The following is a 21691-nucleotide window of genomic DNA, read 5'->3' on the forward strand; positions in this document are numbered from 1 at the left end:
GTGAATTCCTCTTGGAAATAGTCACTGAAAGAGATGAAAGTAAGTACAGATGTCAGTTCATATGCACCACCAAATTGGTGTAGTACTTGTGCCAGTCAACGGACCAGGTGCTGTTATAGCAGTGTCACAGTTGTCATTATCACTCACCTTCATGCTTCAGGATGGCTGACTGAGAAAATGTTTAGATAGAAGTGTCAACCTTAGATGACTATTCAATAGATAGTGATTTTTTTGGATTTTTCATTGTCTCTCACCTTCACATTTGTCATTTATCACTATACATTGTCGTTCCCAGTAGGGAGAGGAGTTTCAAACCAATAAATACAACACAGAAATGGCAGGAAAAGCTACAGCAGGAACTACAACGTGTGAAAGGGGGACAATGACCTTCGACAAGCAACACTGTCAACACGTTACGACCAGCAGGGTGGTTGAGAAAGAGTGTGACTGGATGTGTAAATGAGAAGCCCTATTAAATCAGTGTTGTGTGAACATGGTGTCATGCTTCTACAAAGCTGCAAATTCACATTTCCTCTAGGTTGAGTTTGTATGGTGAAATGTGGTATGCTGTATATTTTTGTATTTTTGTTTGTTTGTATGAATGCATATTACTGCTCTCATCCTGGACTGTAGTTGTAGTTGTCATGACTATAAGGAATGTGCTCCAATTAGTTCACAGATAAGGATACTGTCTGGTACTTCACTATGTGTCAAATATTGCAACAATTTGAGTGAACCATTCACACTAACCAGATAAACACCGCTTTTATTTCATGCACAGCAACCACATTGTTAAAGTGAAAATAAGAAGTAATCAATATAGCTCTTTAATTTCAGAAAGGCCTCAGCAGCTTGAAAAAGCCACACGTCTCTGATGTGTTCTAAAATTATTGCAGTAAGGAAGGTTTTAAGAGGTGTATCCTTTAATTCAATGGATGATATCTCAGTAAAAAAAAGTATATAAATGTGTCTGAAATGATTAAATGTATGACAGTGTAACAAGATACACTAAAATGGTTCTGAACTACTTAAAAAAAACCCTGTCATTGTGAACCTTAGTAGCTAACCAATGAAATGTTGACATATTGTCATGCTCTAATTAGCTTAACCTTGAAAATAATCAGCACAGAGGAGCATCAAGTGGCTCTTTGTTGTAGCTCTACACTGAAACTGAATAAAGTATGTAGTCGCTGAACACTTCTTTATTTGCTTTTTTTTGGCAAATCAAGACAATCAACATTAAACAATAAAAATATCAATCTTTATTCTTTGAGATAGCATATCAATTTAAAACCTTAAGCTATAATACCATAACAAAGTACACAAGAACTATACAACAGTAAACAAAGTGTAACCCAATATCTTTCTCTGGATAAAAGACTGTTCTCTTGTTTTATGAAATTATTATCTGTCCTGTAGGCAAGTATGCAATTATTTTATTCATAGTGACTTGAAGAGACAGTGCATAAGCTGACTATTTTTGTTAGGAAATCATGAGAATGTTATAAATTGAGATGCAACCTCTAAAATGTCATTTGAGCTTGTAATTTCACAAATATATATTAGGGTTTTTTTGTTTTTTTTAAAGGTTTTTGGCACAAATTCCTTCTTTTTATGGTATTAAAACATTCTCCTCTGACAAAAATGCTGTAAGCTTGCAATATAATGTCACTGTTCTAATCATTATCTATTGGAAGTTGTAATAATTAATATTCAGAGTACAAATATTAGACTTCTTCTGTACTTCACAGGCAGGTGGTGCTAGTTACAATGTAGTCTTGCCAACAGGGGTGCAACCTACTGTACTGGAAAGTAGCCAACAAACACTCACTTCACAATCACTTTCTAAACCCAAAAGGTCATCATTGTTTAAGACCTGCAATAAATCTCTGGAAGCCAACAGCTGGAATGAAAGTTGAATCGAACTGATTTCACTAAACATACACATAAATAGCTATTCATAAATCAATTCTATGTACTGCGTGTGCTTCTCTTTAACAGAAAAAAATGACTAATTATGTTTACAGTCAGAGAAAAGGACACAATGGCAGCAACGTACACCAGTTGCACAGACTCCTCCACATCTCCCATCTTATATAATAGCCTATTAAAACATGAACAACAGCAATAAAAATACAATAGTAAATGAGCAATGTAAAATGTAAGGTATGACTGTATTACACAACATTGGCTTTATATAGAAAGAGACGGGATGGTTTGGGGAAAACAGGTTTTAAAAACATAACAACGGAAAAATGACAAGAGGACTTGTTTTTCCTGAAAGCTGCTCCACACTATTGCTTTCTTTTTTAATTTGCAGTGCGGAGGTGTCAACAATATCTTCCTCCATAATACTAATCTAAATATCCCTACTTAACCCTAGTATCTATATAAAACTATACACCACAACACAAAGCAAACCAGGCTAGTGGCACTAACAGTTATTTCTAGTGTAGAATTAATCTAGTATCATCTGATATGACAGACTGTATTTTCAATTATACTGTTATCTCCTCATCTGGACGCCACTTAAGACTAAAGCTCCTGTCAACCAACGATCCTGTAAAAGAAGTTTTTGGATTTTTTCTTCTGCATGCTCTTTTTCCATTATACTGATCTATACAGGGCAATGATGACCTAAAGGTAGAAGAAGCAAACTCATGACTGGAGGGCCATGGGTTCAGTCCCCTGGTAAAGAAGCAGCGCTTGTGTGAATGTGATCAGGGCATTTCTGAAAAAAAATAGCATTTCTCTCAGAGGAACTCCACTGAATAAATAAAGGTTACAAAATATCTTGTCTATTGTTTCACTGCTGAATTACTTAATCTACCTTGCAGCTGCTGCAGGCCTGACAGCCAATAAGATGATCTAAAAATAAACCCAGCAGCTAAAGCTCAGTAACAAGAGAAATAATAATAATATCCATGACTTGAGAACTTTAATGGTTTATTTTAAACGTTCCTGTCTGTAGATTGTATTTGTCAGTTGGGAAAAGAAGAGCAAACAGGAGAAGTACTTGTATGTGCATCAAGACCTAATTTTGCTCAGAATCTAAACGATGAAAAAACTTGCTGCAGGATAAAAAATTGTTATTGTTACTCTGAGTATTGTTTCTTGTAACTTAATGATAAATTAAAAGCTGTAGTTTAGGTAGTTTTTCTTTTTGGCCAAAGCCCTTCTAGGAATTGTAATGGTCTTCAGACGATGAGTGTGTATCTGTACATGTGTGGGCTTGTTCATGTAAACAGAGTAAGTGTGTGAGTATACGTTTTGTTCCTGGCTGTGTCCTGATGTTATAAATTGGCAATTCTGCACCGCACATGACTCTCTACATCTCATGGGACATGGCTTCATGCTGAGCAGCCACTCCGTTGGCCTGTGTGGCTTTGGGCTGCTCCTCAGGCTGACCGTTGGTCTTTGGCTGAACAGTAGGATGGTCAGATGGATGAGAGCTGAAATGGGCGTTGGATTCATTTAACCGGCGGACACGATATGTCTCATAGTGGATGCTGCCTGTGATGTCTTTGATGTTTTGCATGTGTGTCCTGAAAGAAAAAAGACAGTTTTATGATAACAAGTTTTGCATGTAACTTAATTATGAGTAAAACAACTGTTGTGTTATTTTTTTAAATCATTTTTATACTATAGTTAGGCATGGACTAAACCAGTGATATAAGATTCACTGTAAAACATTTTCAAAAATGCCTTAAATGCAATATTAAGGGAGGCACTCAACCATCTAAAATTACTTATTTTGAATTGATTTCAGTTGGGTATTCGGGCTTTATAGGATATATTTACAGTTTATTTCAATGACTCCACAAGATAAAGAGAGCGGAGATCTCTGTCCTTTTAGGCATGACTAAATTCCAGGCTCCGTTATGTTGCTATATATATGTGATTTTATAAAAAATTATGTACACTTTGTAGTGTAATGGAGTCTTACCTAATGAGGAGGTCTCGCAGGTAAGCAAACTCACAGTGTGCAATATTCTCAACTGCAAAAAGAGAGAAAAGAGGACCATCAGTAAGAGAGATTCACAGAAATCCTACCAGTATAGTTTCATCTGATGTGCTAAGATGAATAATATATCTATAATATATGCACAGGAAAAGAAATCCAAATCTTATGATGAGATAATGAGAGAACTCTATATGATCTCTCATATCCCCTTCAGCTGTAACATGCTTGCAATTACTTGATTCGCCACAAGATGGCGGTGCCGCTCATAAATCAGCCGAAGGGTGTCCTCTCGCATGTCATCTGCAGCAATTTTCTTAAGCCAAGATAACACACTCCTCCACTTTTGAGTAATTTAATATATCTCAGCTCCCCTCTATATTGGAGAACTTTAAGTGAGACGTTTTAACAAACTCCCCATGACAAGCTGCTAGCTAGTGCCTCCAGTAGGTCTAACACATGTTTGAATTATAGATTATGTCAAGAGTGTAAATGAAAAAAAGGAGGGTGCTATTTATGTAAAGCTTTGAAATCCAGGGGCAGGAAATTAAATTCCCTTTGAAAGAAGGAGAGTGGAATAACTGCTGGGTCTGTGAGCGCTGATTAGTGGCGTCAAGGGAGCACACTAACTTGTAAAGAAGAACTGTGCTGGTATCTTCTTTTTACTCTTGGAGTTCATATAATACAATATATGCATTTAAATGCATTCAGACTCTAATATTTATTCTCCTAAGCAGTTTCTTCTCTACCTCTGATATATAGAGACTTGACTTTTGGCTTCTCCTCTGAGACCTAATGTGTGATGTTGGTGCCGACAAGTCCAGCAGCCCAGCGGCTTCCTCTCTCCTCCTTTTCCTTGTTCCCTCTCTCCCACCTCTTAGCTTCACTAGAATGGAGCCATTGTTCTTTCAGTCAGACAAGACGGCATTTGTCTCACAGTCTGTGTACTTCACCTCTCTCACCCTGCAGCTCTGTGGAGTTAATTTCATAACGCTTGCTGAGAGAGCAGTAGCCACCTTCAAATTGTAACATTAAACGGTTTCAATGTACTACCTCTAAAATGTCATCTTTTGGGGAAGAAAGCAACCTTGTTGTAGTTAAAAACTAAAGGCTTTACTGTGATTCAAATAAGACCATGTGATCTCCCTGTTTAACCAAAATCATAAAAATACCAAGATGTTTTTTTTTTATCATGTTTATAATCTTTGCAATCACAAATGAATTGGTACCCCTCTACTTCATGCTGTCTGGCTCAGACTTGCAATCCAATATCATGTTTTAATGATTTGGAAGAGTTGAACAACCACAGAACTACACTTTCACTTTACATCTTAGATTCACATTAAGATGCACAACACATGTCTCACAATGTCTGTGAAGGCCATGTTCCTACTAATTGTGGTTCCTTCTGAATTACAGATCAAATAGACAAGTAGCTTTTGAGATCATACAGTCTGGAATAATAATTTACAAGATATAAGAATGATTAAAGTATTTATATTCTAAAATACAATACATAATGAAGCCAATACACCATCACTCAGTATGCACCACAAGAAGACTGTGCCGAAGTACATCCTGAGAAGGCCTCCTTCAGCTGTCTTTTTGTCCTCCAATCATACTGTCTGCCAATCCAGACAGATGTCCTCTCTCACTGTCCCTCTTGATCAAACAACCCCGTAGGTGAAACTAGGACACTCACTTCCTAACAACACTTTGGCAGTGTGTGTGTGCAGCACTGGCCAAAAAAACTGTATCAAAGTTACTGTGAAAGAATGTGTGTCTGTGGGTTGGTGTTTTCCCAACTGAAAGAGAAAATCTCTGTCAATCTCTTCCCTCTGTCTCTTATGTCTCTCTAGGAACATGCTTTAGTGAGATGTATGTAAACAATGCCTGGTAGTGAAGCGACAGACGGTTAAACGAGCTGGCTAGTTTTAAAGCTGCAGTCCGTAATTTTCCACCTGACAGAGTCCTATGTCTTCTTTGGGAAATGTTTGTCCTCTTTCTTTCTTTCTTTTTTGGTTTTGTATGTTGTAAATATGTCAAACACCAAGCAGGTACTGTGAGCGTGATTTACTATCTACATACTATCATTTACCAGAGTGATGAAATTAGACAGCCTTGGTACTTTCAGTTGCACAGATGTGACACAGGTGTAAGTGTGGTAAATTTGCCAATTCAGTGTTTGACACTCCACCAGACAGATGGACATTGTAAAGATATATCAACTGACTTACATTATGATTTCTAAGCTTTAATTGATACTGGCAGTTGCAGTGACAGTACATATGGTTGATTAGTGGTTAGACTGTCAAGAAACATACATTATCCTGCTTGGTGACTCACTGGCCATTCCCTGTTTGGCAGGACAAATAACCAGCTGTGTCCTTGATTGTGTGTATGCAATATGTGTGTGCTTGTGTGAAGATTTATATGTATTACCCTCTATGGTGCCCCACTTTGTTTTCCTCCCCAGAATCTTCTTCCCGTTCACCTGGTACTCCTGGTCACTGCCGACCACAGCAAAAGGGATCATCTCCTGTTGAGCACACACATGCAAACACACGAACAGTCATTCAAGTGTTACCAGCTATTTGTTTTCAGGCTTTGGCTCCTACCTTTGCTGAAACAAAATTCTGCCTTCATGACAATCATGGCTTTTATGATTTCCCCAAAAAAAATTGGACAAAAGAAGATATTACATCCAACAAAAGCTTAAATATACATCTGCAAAATACCCATTTGTGATAGCCACAGTGTGTAAAGTCCTAAAGCCACAGGAGGACATTGTTTATTGTGGCTGTTAAAGCCTGAACTGACTGAACTTAATAATGTGGACTTACCCTGATTTTGTCATTGATCATCCTGTCCTCCGCGTCCTCGTCAAACTCTTTCTGAGGATAAACATCAATCCCGTTGGCTCGCAGCTCTTCCCTAATCTGCACAAAGCCAAACACAGTGACAAACAGGAAAAAATAAATAAATCAAATGGGCTTAAACAAACAGGGTAACTGCAACCAAAGTTTTCTTATACAGTACATAATGTGATATTTTACCAGTCTAAAGTTGCTTATAGTCCAAATGTCTATAGAGATATTTGTTTTTCTGAATGATGATTACACAAACACAAATGCTTACATAATGAATGCTGAATCAGAGACTGAGAAAAGGTAAGTCCAATAGCCAAACACAATCAATCAGGTCAAAACCCCTCATCCATCATCTCACAATCCCAGCAATCACCTTGCAGCCTACACCCAAGTCAATCATTTGCACACATACATAACTGGAACTAAATCTGTTTACATACAAGTGTTTAAGTTTGGGCTGGGTAGTTGGATAGATTGGTGTTCTATAACACTAGAGTGCTTAAATAAACCCTTGGTTATGTTATACTGGTTGGTGTTGACATTAAAGGGTTCCCAATATACTTGAGACAGAGGAGTTAACGTGGAGGTTAACCGCTCTTAGAAAAAAATACATCCAGACAGAGGTATAGCTTATAAAATGGCCACCCCAATTCTCTGTATGTCTTTATAATGACTGAATCTAAGGCACGGATGCAGAAAAACAGACAGACAAGCTTCTGGAAGAAATGTCCTTTTAATGAATGACTGTTCACTCCCACAATTACTACTCTGACAATTTCCACTTGGTCCTTGATCAAACATTTTCATTGTTTATCCTTGGAAGCTTTCTCAGGGTTACATTATAGGATGCAAACCAAGTCAAATTCTACAAAAAAGCCACATCAACTGTTGGTTAAAGGAATGTGAACAGACATTCACAGCTAGACACCAAGGCTGAACATTTAATAAAAAAACCCTCTTATTCTGTTTGCATGTCAAGTTGCTACAGGGGAAATGGGGGTGGTGGGGGGGGACACTTGGCACAAGAAGCTTTTAGTCAATAATCTTCAGGGTCATACAGAGCATGTGCGGCCAACCAAAACAACCCAGATACAAGCCCTGCGGCTTCCACTCTGTGCCAGGGCCTGGTCCAATCCCTGCTTTGTTCTTATTGGCCCATGTTACAAGCATCAAGGGGAAACCAGTAGCCAAGACACCCATTGTGCTTCTCTGAAATGTATAAATCCGTTAGAGAAGTCTGTATTCTTGGATGGAGGGATCGAGAGATAAAGCAAGTGATGGAGGAAGGCAGGTGGCCATGTGCCTCCTGAGTCCTGTAGATGGAGAATCATCCAAGAGAAATACACTGAGGAAGGGATACAGCAGCAACTGTTACAGACTCAAGCCAGTTGAAGCCAGAAATTGTTAAGGCGTGGAGAGCCATGGTGAAGAGGTGAAAAATGTGAGGTAAAGATTATCAGCCTGAGAAGTATTGTATGTTTGCTATGAATACTCTAACATACCAACTAAAAGTTGAATGTGCTCCTAGAAGAACACAAGTCACGAGACTAGCCTACTGCTATGCATTTGTTGACTTTGGCCTTGTAGCTTTTGTTTATTGCATCACTTGTGCTCTTGTGATTTAAAACTAAACAGTAAGGGACATTGAAACCAGACAAAGAGTCTACTGTAAACATGCTGATGTTTATCAGATAATATAGTAAAATATAACCATTAGAGCTGCAACGATTAATTGACAACTATTAAAAGGTATACTACTCTCTCTCTTTCCCTCTCTTTCTGTGAGCTGGGGAGGAGGAGCCAACGTTGATTGCTCTGCGTTATCAAACAGCAACCAGAAAATCCTACATAATGTACATTTAAATTAGTCACCAACTATTTTGATTAATTGTTTGGAGTCATTTTTAAGAAGACAGTGTACAAATTATATGAAACCAGCGTCTCAAATGTGAATATTTTCTGTTCTTTTTAGTCTTCTGTGATAATAAACTGAACATGAACTGAACATGTTTAGGTTATGGACTGTTGAGGCACAAAAGATGACATTTGAGGATGACTTTGGGCTTTGGGAAACAGATATTCTTCACTGTTTTCCAAACTCCAAACACAAAGTACAGCTGAGGCTGATGGGAATGTCTTTAGTTTTGCAGGTATTTGGTTGTAAAAAAAAGTATTAGACAAGGTCATCTTCTAACCTTGTGAGAATCACTAAAGTCATTGGGATTAATGTCTATACCAAATTTCCTGGCAATCCACTCTCTAGTTGTCGAGATATTTCACAAAAAATGAGGCATCACCAGTCAGTATGATTCATATTTTGGGGATCACACATATCATGTCATATCAAAATATATATCATACCATATCAAAATTTCATGGTAATCCATCAAACAGTTATTGAGATGTTTCAGTCTAGACCAAAGTGGTGGACCCACAGACCAATTTTACTATCCCCATAGAGCAATGCTGCTGGAGTAGCTAAAAGAACCCATAAACAGCACTTAAAGATGAGCAAACTATAAACTTAAAAGAGGTTTGACTAACACGGAATATGAAAGCAGCATAAACAACTTGGAGTATTTCATTAAAATAGTCATGATTTACTGCATTTAAATACTTGTGTCAGCAAGGTTTTATCTTTAATGTACCACAGAATAGAGACCTCTCTGACATTGGCCAACTTGTATGGTCACCCTGTAAGTTACTGGTAATGAGGGGCCTGCCTGTTCGGTTGGCAACTGGGCAGAGATTCCCCTCTTCCAAAAACAGAGCCAGACTTAAGAGTTGTGGAAAGCATTTCACTTCAAATAAATAGCTTAAATGCTTCCGTCTGGACTGAGCATGACTTTTAAAGTGTTACTTTTATGTTGATGGTACAGTATTTCCCAGAATAGGTATAGAGTGGGTTTTCTCGGATGGCTTTTGTTTGTGGTACCTGGCATCTCTTCAAACTTTATGTTACCCACCTGTGGTTGTGTAGAAACATACATGTGTGCTTGTGAAGTAAATTTGCCAACTGTTTGACCCACTGATGTATTTATTTTAAGCTTGTGTTAAGGACATGCTACGGGTTATTGCAGGTGTGATAGATAGCAAAATGAAGTAATGAAATGTAAGAGATTAATCAAAGTCACATGGAAAAATGGCGTAGACACAAAAAATATATTTTAAGATTTTAAGACACCTCTGTAATCCAAACACACTTCACTCACCGTCTGCTTAAAGTAGTTTCTCTCCTCCAGGGTGAGTGTGTCAGCCTTGGCAATGACGGGGACGATGTTGACCACCTTACTGAGACGCCTCATGAACTCCACATCCAGAGGCCTCAGACTGACAGAAGAACAGAGACAACAGACTACAATTTCATTTCATGCATGAATGTATACTGTCGTTGAGCAGTTTGAATAAATCTAAAAGAAAATAATGAAAAACATTCCTAGTTACAACATTGCATACATACATGCATGTTTCCACACAGAGCTACCAGGATGTGTCACTAAGACACTACAAGAAAGGAGTTTGAATGTAATGACAAAGAGCAACCACTGGAGGGCAATCACGGTCTATTCCATTACTTTTAGTCTAACCAGGTTTCTGACAATGACACCCTGTATATTGTGTTTAAGATGCAACTTCTTTCCAAGACTGTAGCACTATTTCCCTGCCTGTTCTTGAATGATTTCGGTAGACTGTAGAAGAAACCATTTCCAAGTAAGGTTCTTACTTTTCCCCTCCTGGTAAAGTAAAGCAATAATTAGTGCTTGTGTCAGTCTACACTATTTTACACTGTAGCTCTGGTCCCTCATGTTTCCTATTTCTCTCTCCCCTCCGTGTTTTTTTTTTCTTTTTCTGTCTCAGCAGTGCCTCCAGTTTCTCCTCCAGACAGACTCCCCTCATGCTGTCTGCTTTGCCCTCCAATTAGTCCCAGCCAAGCCAGGCCAGCCTACAACTAGAGGGGAGGCCTAGCGGTCTCTTCACAGAGACTGACAGGCATGTCACCATCAACATAGGACGAAACACTGGGCGCATGTGAGCAACAGAGAGTAAAGAAAAAACTAAGCAGCAAAAAGGTAGAGGAGATGACAGAGTAAGGCGTGTATTTAACCAGAGATAAAGACCCTTACACTTTATGCATTTTTATACTCAGGGGACAGCTGACGTGTCATATGGATGCAGAGAACAGAAGAATAGAATAGCAGGAGAAAAAATAAAAGGTAAAGTTGATGGTTCATAATCTGTCAATGTGAATATCAAATATAAATTGGCAATTGCATAACTGCATGCATAAACTGTGTATGTACAGTTGCAAGTACAAATAGGCAAGTGAGCTATGCCATATGCATGATGGGGCACATGTATTCTTACACATGAACGTATGCTGTGCGGTCAATTTATATGCATGTGCATATGCACAGATGTGCACATATGCATGCACACACACGCTGTCCTATTTATGTGGTTGAATAAAGAACAACAGTTTCTATATATATTATTTTTATTTATTTATTTTTTACAAAAATGAGATTGGAAAAGAACACAGCCAGCCACAGTGCAGATTGCCCTCCATTCACTTTCTCTTTTTTTTAATATATCAGAAACCTGTGTCGATGGAGAGTCAAAGAGCACCCTTCTTTTTTCAAGACATGTCAAACGAGGTAATAACAAGACTGCCTGTAGGGAAAGTAGTGTGGCTGACTTTGCCATTATCAGAAATGGCTGCTGATGCCAAGACTGTGTTCTGCTTTAGTGACCACTGTTCATCTATCCAAAACCACAGATGCAACTTAAAAGCAAATGGCTGATATTACATTAGAGCTGCAATAAATACAAGTTTCTGTTTGAGATGCTTCAAAAAAATTACAATCTAAAAAAAACCCCACATACATTCAATGATAGTAGCCTATAATAGGTATTGGGGAGGTTCTGTAATCATTTCCCTGCCTGTCATTCTTAGACTGTGGTCAAAAGGCAGTCCAGAGGCTTTTGGCAGTGTGTCTGTGTAATTGGAAAGGCCCTAATTTCAAGTGTTATTTTGCTTCTTAAAGATTACAACTCATTCTGTGCAAAGAAATATAATTACAAGCATGTTTGGAGCCCTTTCTGTGAGTCTCCATAGTCAGGTCATAACAGTAGCCCCAACAGATGTCTCTTTTGTTCTCCTGCCTATTGTACAACTCTCTGGTTGGCTGTGAGGAAGACACCACTTCCTGACAGATGTCTGCATCTTTTTGTATTTTCTCTTGTTTCGGTAAAGTGTGTTTGTCTGGTGTTTGTGTGGGGGTGTCGGGGTAGTGACACTAAATATAGCTTAGAGACAGTGTTTTAATGAAAGAGATAAGAGAGGGGTTTCGGTGTTGTGTGGAAGACAGTCCATGCTGACAAAAATGTACTGGCTGCACTGTGCAGCTGTAAGCAAGATGACACACAAACACATTGAGGGCATCCACATAGTGTAGGTATACAAGTGTTAGCATGTCCCCTCCCCACTTCAGTCCACAACACGTGCACACTGCTTTACATGAACAAGAGCACACACACACATTCTCTGAAGTAGCAGCTGTGGTGACATGAGCAGATGATGAGGGGGGATGTCAAACAGTGGGGCACACAGACACACACTTGTCATCCCCCTCTCATAGAGAAAACGCTTAAGTGGGCAACTGCTGAGTTACTGGTGCACAGAAACATGAACCAGCAGTGAATGGAGCAGTCACTGAGATATAGGGTCAGATGGTTATTGAATGTGTGTTTACAGTCTATGCACATGGGTGTTTTGTGTGCCTTTATCGAAATGTCTACATACAATATTCTATCAAGATGCATTATTAACTACTGTATAAATAGCGTTTACTGTGTGTGTATGTCCTTCTTGACCCTCCTTGCACACAAGGACACACAACTTGTTGCTGTTAAATCGAACAAATTACAGAGTAGATTTGAAGAAAATAACCACTTACAAAGCAGCAGGTCTAATGTGGTTTGCATTATTTCTGCAGCAAACGTCATGTAAGCAAAGCAGTATACCACCTGGGTGTTCAACAAAGACATGTGCTCTGCAAGGACACTGTGAGGACACTTTGGCACAAGATGTGTCCAAGCTTTGCAGAAATAAAACCGGTCATGTCCAAATTACAGCATAATTTTTTTTTTTAATGACTTTAGTCTACTAGCATTCCCACCAAAGACAATCTTTTTTCTGTTTTTCCACCAAATTCCCTTTTTTGCTGGCACACAGGCTCATTAAAATGTGCTAGTCCCCCACTCTTGAGTTGGATTCTATCAGAAATCGATCAGTGAACCACTTTGAGTCCCATCTCTCTGTTCAACAACAGTAAACATGTCCCAGATGAATAATAAAGGCACTGTTTGCAAGATGAATCAATAATCAGATCCAGACTTCTGATGCTACAGTTTTTTAAATTAAATTCAGCAGAAAAACTAATTTAGGCAGTGATGCACTACTTTAGGAGGTCGTCAGATTCAGGCAAGTTGGAAATGGTGAGACCACAAAATCTAACACATTTTAGTGGTAAATGCAATGATCAGTAAGCCTATAATCAACATGCTTAGCTAGATAGTTAGCATGTGTATATGTATGTGTATGAATAATGTTGACTTTACCACCGCATTCTGATAATAGTATCAATTTCTTTCTGCCTTAGTCAACTGTGAGAACAATAGAGTCCAGTTTCTTTGTGAAATCTGACTCTGAGTGATACTTCAGTGTCTCTGAGGAGAGAATGAGTTCCACATATGGTCACTAGAGAGGGAGACATAAAGAGCTAGAAAAGCTGAAAAAGTTGTGGATAGACAATGTGTAAGGGGAGATTCCCAGAAGGCCTGATTCATCTCTGCTGCTGTGGGAGAAACTAGTGGGATGTGGAACAACAAGTTTGGCACTTACTCACAAGAGAGTGCAGCTCTTTAATGTGTGATCTTACCAGTGGCCAGTGGGAGGTATGAAGTATATGCAGCAGTGCACCCTGGAATCTGGGATCCTCTTCTTCCTGTTAATGTTGATTTCCTCCTGCAGGTACGCTTCATACTGGTCATTGATGAACTTCATAATGGGCAGCCAGCTGACGAAGGAAACAGAGTTTAAGAATGAGAATCTAACTTTATTTGTCAAGTCACAGTTTCTACAAGACAAACACGTGTTTTGTCATTTTGTCTTTTGCAACAAATCATCAGTCATGTTTTTCTACTGCAGAGTCTATATTTGTAAAGCAGTAAATTATACTTGGTTTTGCACATTTTAGAATGAAATGTTCAAAAGGTAAAGTTAACAGAAGAGAAGCACATATGACCCACCCCAGCATTTTCTCCTCTTTTGAGTATACATGCAATGTATAAATTAAATAATACAAGAAAAATATTCTAATAGCATTTTGATAAAACTGAATTAACTTTGATAATCATGTAGATTGGATACTGGTAAGTAACCCTATAACTGTAATGAAGGTAGTGACTTTTCCAACAGCTACTAAGGCCTTTAGATGAAGTAACCTCAGCTCACCAGTTTTCATTGTTGATCTGATCCCCAAAGCCAGGAGTGTCAATTACTGTCAGCTTCATCCTCACTCCTTTCTCCTCAATATCTGCACAGAGAAAAGTTATTTTGTTAGTATTTCCTTTGGACACACACAAATACAATTATCAGTATAATAGAGCAACAAGAGACACACATATTAAGAATAACAGGCTACCGTTGGCCTACCGTGACTGATGGACTTGATCTCGACAGTTTTAGGGATCCTCTCCTCCGAATTGGGCTGAACTGACTTACGGCTCACCTTGGACTTGAACAGTGTGTTCATCAAAGTGGACTTCCCAAGGCCACTTTGTCCTGCTCAGGAAAAGACACAAACACAAACAGACACAATGGTTACAGAAACTGAGAACTCATTCACTACTGGTTTTAACTCTTAAGAGTCACAGGGGCAAACTTGTTGACAACAAAGGTCTCATTCAACCCAAATACAAAAGTTTCTTCTAGGATTTTAAAACAATGAGAATGAATTTACGCTTGACATCAGCCCTAATGTATGGATTGTATCGTGTGTGTGTGCGTGTGCGTGTGCGTGTGTGTGTTAATGGACCGTGACAATAGCAGGACAACTGCAGGGTCAGACGAGCCAGCTGTGGAAGCCAAGAGGACAGATTCTTTCGACCACACACATACCAACTGGAGACAAATATTCAAAAGCCATTTCAAAGCCACTTTTAAAGATACGTCGTTGAATCAAAACCACCAGGGGATGAATTTCCTCAAGATTAATACACAGTTTCTACCTTTCAAAGTCATTGTATTTTTGATATATTGTACAGTAATCAGAAAATTTGTCCCAAACAAGAAGAACTGACTAAACCAGAATAATCATTTTCTGATTAAATGTGAAGAGAGGATTACATTTGTTTAAGATGATTTGGCTGCGCTTTTGGGGCTGAATGTAAATCTGTATACCAAAGTGGATACCACGCATCAAGGTGTATATGGTGAAAACCTTACCCTATACTCATCTTTGTTTTCATGTAGCCAATAACCAAATGTAGCCAAACAATACTTTAAATTATAATAATGTTGTAATATTCCTTTGCATAATGCATCATTATCAGGATGTGCAACATTTTTGTAGTTTCATTACATTCGTATTAATTAACACAAGAGTCACACACTTCATCCATCTCGTTTGAATTTTCCAGGAAAAGATCAAACCAATCAGAGGATATCTACAGGCTACAGATGCCTACAGGGAACTTTGGTTTCATGGTGTTCGTGCATTTGTAGAACTGTGTTTGTTTAGTTCTTAGAAACACAGAAAATAAGTTCCATCAGAACAACAGAAAGATAGCATCCACTGGAGTGGACACATGTTAGCTTGTTAAAAAAACAAAAAACATATCAATGAAAAAAATGTGGCTTTGTGTTGTTTTGAAATATTCAGAAACCAAACAAAAAGTTGTCACTTAATTTCTCTGTATTTCCCTCCCGCCCTTTGTTCACAGCCCTTATGGACATCCACTGTGGCGTGTAGAGCATTGCCAAGCTGCCAGGCACAGTGTGACTCCCAGGCCAGCTTATACCAACACCCTCTTTGTCACACACGCTCTTTTATAGACACTTTACATGCAGTCAACTCAGTCACATGAATTCACAAGCACACACGCAGACATTTGCTCATTCACACTCACAATGAGACGCCCTGACTGCCCTCACTTCATGGTGGGAATCAAAAGGTCAGCTAGCTGAGGGCAGGGATTAGGTAAATGCATCTCAGAGGAGACCACAAGGGACAGAGCCAAGGCCACAGCTGCTCTAACCTTTCACGTCCTCACTAGCCATCCAAGAGACAACTCATTTACCAGACAGAATCTTTGAGTCACAAAGATGCTCTGTTTTTGACATTTCTTATTTCTACCCTGTGTAGCCACCAAATAAAAAAAGTTCATCTTTGGTTACTGGAGAAAACAAAGAGAAGAGATCTAACTGTATTCTATACAATCTCATGCAACCCAGTGTCTGAAGAGTGAGAAAAGACAGTCAAACATCTGTTAAACAAAGGGATTTAGATTATTTTCTTCTTGGGATTTGATAGGCCAAACGTAAAAGACAGGTCAATACTGGCCTTGTAGTGAGAAATATGACTCCAGTGAGGTGTTAGGCAAGCATTTGCTCACACATTACCCAAAGGAACTAGATACGTTGCTATGGTACTGTATGTCAAATTTCCTGCTAACAATCAACCATAACTTCATCTTAGTCATCTTTTCTATTGTAAACTTCTATTTCATCGTACCCTGGTGTTATTTCACAACCCAGAGTTATATATTTTTTATGACATAAGTTTAATTTATCTTTGAGGTGTTAGAGCACTACAAGTGGATACATGTCACCGTTATGTAGAAATGCAGGTTGCCTGCAACAAGAATGCACGTCTGAGATGCACATCTGAGAAAGATTAAAGACAATGTTGTTTGACTTTTGCTTTACTTTGTTTGTTCCCACAAATAAATATTCACTGACGCACATTGCACTGCCATCACTTTCTCACAAAAATTGTCTTACTCTTTCACTTCATTCCCAAACATATATTAAGCTATTATGCCTCTTTTGAAGAACTCCATCAGCCCATATGCAACGAATCATTGTTTGTGATGTTGCTTAGATGTCTACTTGGAGTTGTGCTGACATGCCATCGATCTGTGTGAGCAAAGCACTTCCCTGCCAGGCCTGACAACATGAACCAAACAAATGTGAAGGCTTAAACAGTCGGGACATTGCTTGTTTTTCAGCACACTCTTGTTGCGCACACTATAGCTCAGTGAGAGGTAAAACTCATTTTGATATTCCTTTCTTTGAGAATAACATGCATAACTTTCTATTTTATGTGTGCCTGCATGCATGGATAAGTGTGTGTGCGAATGTGTGTGTGTAGACAGACTTGATGGTGGCACCTAATTGGCAGTGTGTTGTGTTGCAACTCTCTAAGGAAGTGTGAGTGCGCCCTCAGGAGTGTGTGCTTCAGCTTGTCAGAGTAATCGCTGTCATTATGCCACTTTCTTTGCCTGACAGCTTCTTTTTATTCACTCTAGTGTGGGTAAGTGTGCTTGTTTGTTTGACACACACACACACACAGAGACACACACAGACAGACACACACACACACCTTTTCATGTCTTTGATTTTTTGCATCAAAGAACTGCAGACAATATAAAAGATTTGGAGAGGTTTCATGATAAACATAATAAAAATACATTTTCCATGTCACAGAATGTGCAAATTAAGCATGTTGTATATTGTATGACTTCCTGTTTAATGTCACTCCATCATTGAGGGTGTGAGTTAAGTGTCAAACTGTAGACTGTGGTCTGAACAACAGACCCTTAAAGACTTGCCTTGCTCTGCTTTTTGTGATGTTGCAGCCTAAATTGGAAATGTCCATAGTTGATACCATCTGATCTTTTTTGCTGATTCCAGTGTTGAAAACTATTGTAAACCTAACCCATTTGGAAGCAATTACAGCCTCAGGTCTTGTTAGAGACATCTGTGTCAATTTAGATGTGATTAGAGTTTGATCCAAACCTAACATGAAGTCATAATCTTGATCATTGTCAAGTTCTAGGTCAGGCTGAATTCATAGGCAACTAAGCCAATCATACAGTATACCACTGACAGTATTCCACAGTATGGTGGCTACCTTTTGCCATAGACATAATATGTTTATATAGAATGTAATGATTTAGAATTAACCACATATTTGTTGGCCAAAAAATAGGTAAAACATTTTGTAACCCTTTTCACTATAACGAATCTACTCATGGCAACTAAAGCATGACGTGGTTCAGTTCAGACATTAAAAGGTCCAAATTTGCAGCTAAATTTACATGCTGTTCAATGTGCTGCAGCTGAGCAGCTAATAAGCTATCTAGATGTTTTTCATGTTTGTAAGTTGGATAAGAACCTGAGGTTGTTGTTCAGAGGCTCCTGTGTTTTGTAGTGGGATGCAGTCAGGCTCAGTGTGACCATCTGCTCCGACTATGATAGAACACATGATCATCTGTATTGAAATAAGGACCCCAGCCATGTAAGTGGAAAAAATAATGGAAAAGTAGGGGGTACAACACAAATACAATGTACATTTCTTCTTTTGGGCATCTGATTGATAGATAGAGAGCACAGGAACAAGCATTTACAGAGCAGACATTACTGCATGCTGCAGTAAAGAAAAAAAGCAGTTTAATTTCAGTTTGACTTTAAGGTTAGGGAAAATGTTCAGCTTGACTTTTGCACCTACTTTGCACCCTGCTATTGTCACACCACTTCCTGTAATGGTACTAAATGTTACTAATGACGGTACATTGCTATTGCAAAATAGGTGCATATGAATGTAATTCATGGGAGATCAAGGGTTAATGAGACAAAATAATACCACAAAAGCAGGAAATGTCAAGGGTATTGAACACTTTCTGACAGCAAAGGTGCGAGCAACACCCTCATTAATGTGGCAGTTGTAGTAGCTCATGCTCCTGCTTTTGGGCACGTGTCTATGTTTTGTGCATTGACCCAAGTTGCAGATGAACAATCAAACTAACTCACTGTTTCATTAAATGATGGTGCTGATGTGCATGTCAGACTCACCCACAACCATGATGTTGAGCTCAAAGCCCTGTTTCATGGCCTTCCTCCTCATCTGCTCCAGTATGGCATCGATGCCAACATAGCTGAAGTCGCTGCTGTGGGTCTTCTCTCCCTTACCTTGTGGGTTGGGTTGGTGGGGCTTGGCGGATTCAGACATGTTGCCGTGGCTCAGATTGACCTCTGACCCTGAGGGATGCACAGAACAAGAAATAAAGAAAAACACATTTATGCCAATGTATATGTTATAAAAACAAGTTACAAGCAATTAATTCAACTGGTAATAAAAATGTGGGGACTGACTTCAAAAAGCAACTGCATTACCCGATACACATATGAAAGTGCAATCACATTAACTGAAGAGAACACCACATTCAGTGTAAACCATAGAAGGTACTGATAAGAGCTGTTCATTTCCTGTGTGAAACATCCACATTTATGAGCACCCATCTTTTACACCACCACTTTGAAAGATGAAAATCTCTCATCTGTAAAAATTTAACTTGTACCACAAGGGAGGCAAATAGATGTGTTTGCACACTAGAAAAAACAATCTTTACTCCAGTGCACTGTAAACTAACTAAATAATAAATCATATGGGAGCAGGAACACATCTGCTCCTTTATATTAAATCCTAAAAATATATGAATTTTATCTAGTAACAACCTCTTGTTAGCCTCTTGTCAGACTTTTCAGAAATAAATAGTGGGTTACTTGTCAATATAAGTTGCAACCAAGGTGAAACAGTACAGCTGTAGATAAGAAGCGAATTTAACAATCATCAAAGAATTAGGAAGACAAAATGGCCACACCCAGTTGTAAGAGAGTTGCCAACTACAAATCACAGCTTACCTCAATTTGAGGATCAGTTGCTAGAAGACAATGGCCGTGTGCCAAGGCACTGTTGCAATGAGCAAGACTACAACACAAGACAACCGCCAAAATATGCTAGCACAGACTCGTACTGCTCTTAGTGTAGGAGGAGGAACCATTTCCTGTGCTATGACAACGAGTTGTGGTATCGATGTGTGAGGTTTGCAGTCACAGACATTACTAACCACAGACAAATATACCTGAACCTGAATGTGGACAGCCTATATCCTTCTGTATTTCTGGGTGAGCAGCCTGCAGACAGATATAGTAACCCTATATTAGTTTAGGCTCTGTTCTGGGTTTATTATTTTTCTCAAATAACAGAAAAGTGAGAGTAATAATACCAGCATCTATAAGCTTTTGTTGCTGAATATAGAAGCCATGACTTGTCAGTCTGACATGACACAGCAAACAGCCTGCATACAACATGGTTTTGCACCTTTATGCTTGTTGGTGATATGAATATAAATAATGCAATTCTTCTGCTCAAATAAGATGGAAAGTGTGTGATGGAGGGAAATGGGAGAGTGGGAGGTTGTAAGAGATCTTGCTATCAATTTTAGTATCAATTTTCCAGTTTTTACTACAACTGCAAGTTTTCCACAAGAAATAAACCTCCGTCTTTGTCTGTCTGTGACTTTATCCTAGGAAAAGTGTAACTAATAACCACTTAATGGAACCCCTCCAGCACTGTGGGGTCTTTTAATTTAATGGCAACAACTGGGACTTACACACACAAATACAGAAACAGTCATTTAGAAAGTGAGTTAACAGTATATTTCAAAAGGTCCAGTACAACCATCTCTTAATTAAATAATATAAGGACTCAGCATGAACCATCTGATCATCACATTCACTACTACATTTTTACGCTTCTTAGGAACACAATATGTGAACATCACAACCTCATCACCCTACATACTTTACAGCTTAAGTAGCCAAACCATTTTGTGCATCACTGGGTCATGTGAAATATCTTCTAACTCAATACCCTTTTCTTCTCTTCCAAACAAGACAAAAGAGCTACAATGTTGGAGTCCGAGGAAGAGTGTACCACACCTTTAGCCGTCTCCAACGTATACTTTAGCCTTTTCAACTTTCAATTCCCAGGCAGGCTTATGATTTACTGATGAACCGTGCTGTGATACCATATGTGGCTTAACTAAAACTCAATAAATCCATTGCTTAATCTTGGGAAAAGAAAAATCCATCCCCTCTGTGCCCATCATCAGTCAGTAAATGTTCCGAACATTACTTATTTTTGCGCAATAGATTTCATTAAAAATAGAGGCGATTTTCCTTTGTGCTAGGACATTGATTTTAATCAGTTAAAGGGGCAATCCTAACATTCAATGATACAGTTTAATCCACGCTGTAATATGAGCCTTCTGTGAATGAGGGCTAGAATTGATTTAGTGCTGCGCTGTTGTCCTCAAGAAACCCGGCACAGAAATGTAGCTCCTTGGAATTGATACAGTGTTCCTGAGTTATTTGGATCGATTTATCTTTAGCCTGTGAGATGTGTTTGCATAGTGTTAGAAAGAGTCATTTGGCTAACCCTCTACTGAACTCTTTTGCATTGAGCCAAGTTACATTAGTAGCCATTTGAAGGACAGAATGCATATTAGCTCTAATGAAATATTTCCAGGTCTACGGCCTAACTGCCTCCTGTGCACCATGACATTTCCAGCCTCAGGCCATCTGCAGGTTTACAGTGTAGCACTCTAAGAATAGACAGTCACACTCTGGCAGAGGCAAATGCACAGGCCTAGTGAACACACATTAACACATGCAGTAACCCAGCCCGACAACTACCCTGTTGCTTTGATATTTACTTCTTCTTATTTGGTC

At 38.8% G+C, this 21691-nt stretch overlaps 1 protein-coding gene across 3 annotated transcripts in view; it reads right to left on the bottom strand.

Moving 5' to 3' along the window:
- Positions 1-1221: 1221 nt before the first annotated feature.
- Positions 1222-21691, bottom strand: part of septin9b (septin 9b) — a 60590-nt gene continuing 40120 nt past the window's right edge. For 2 of the 3 annotated variants that reach the window (XM_053330949.1, XM_053330951.1), the window contains 9 exons: positions 18971-19156; positions 14549-14677; positions 14348-14429; positions 13773-13910; positions 10044-10161; positions 6805-6900; positions 6404-6500; positions 3947-3998; positions 1222-3545 (listed from right to left, as the gene is read on the bottom strand). In XM_053330949.1, coding sequence (XP_053186924.1) covers positions 3329-3545; positions 3947-3998; positions 6404-6500; positions 6805-6900; positions 10044-10161; positions 13773-13910; positions 14348-14429; positions 14549-14677; positions 18971-19156 — 1115 coding nt within the window. In that variant the 3' untranslated portion in view covers positions 1222-3328. Of the gene's footprint in view, positions 3546-3946; positions 3999-6403; positions 6501-6804; positions 6901-10043; positions 10162-13772; positions 13911-14347; positions 14430-14548; positions 14678-18970; positions 19157-19819; positions 19891-21691 lie in introns of those variants that run through there. The other variant, XM_053330950.1, reaches the window with a different exon arrangement.

Source organism: Scomber japonicus, chromosome 2, assembly GCF_027409825.1.
Source record: "Scomber japonicus isolate fScoJap1 chromosome 2, fScoJap1.pri, whole genome shotgun sequence".
Lineage (NCBI taxonomy): Eukaryota > Metazoa > Chordata > Actinopteri > Scombriformes > Scombridae > Scomber > Scomber japonicus.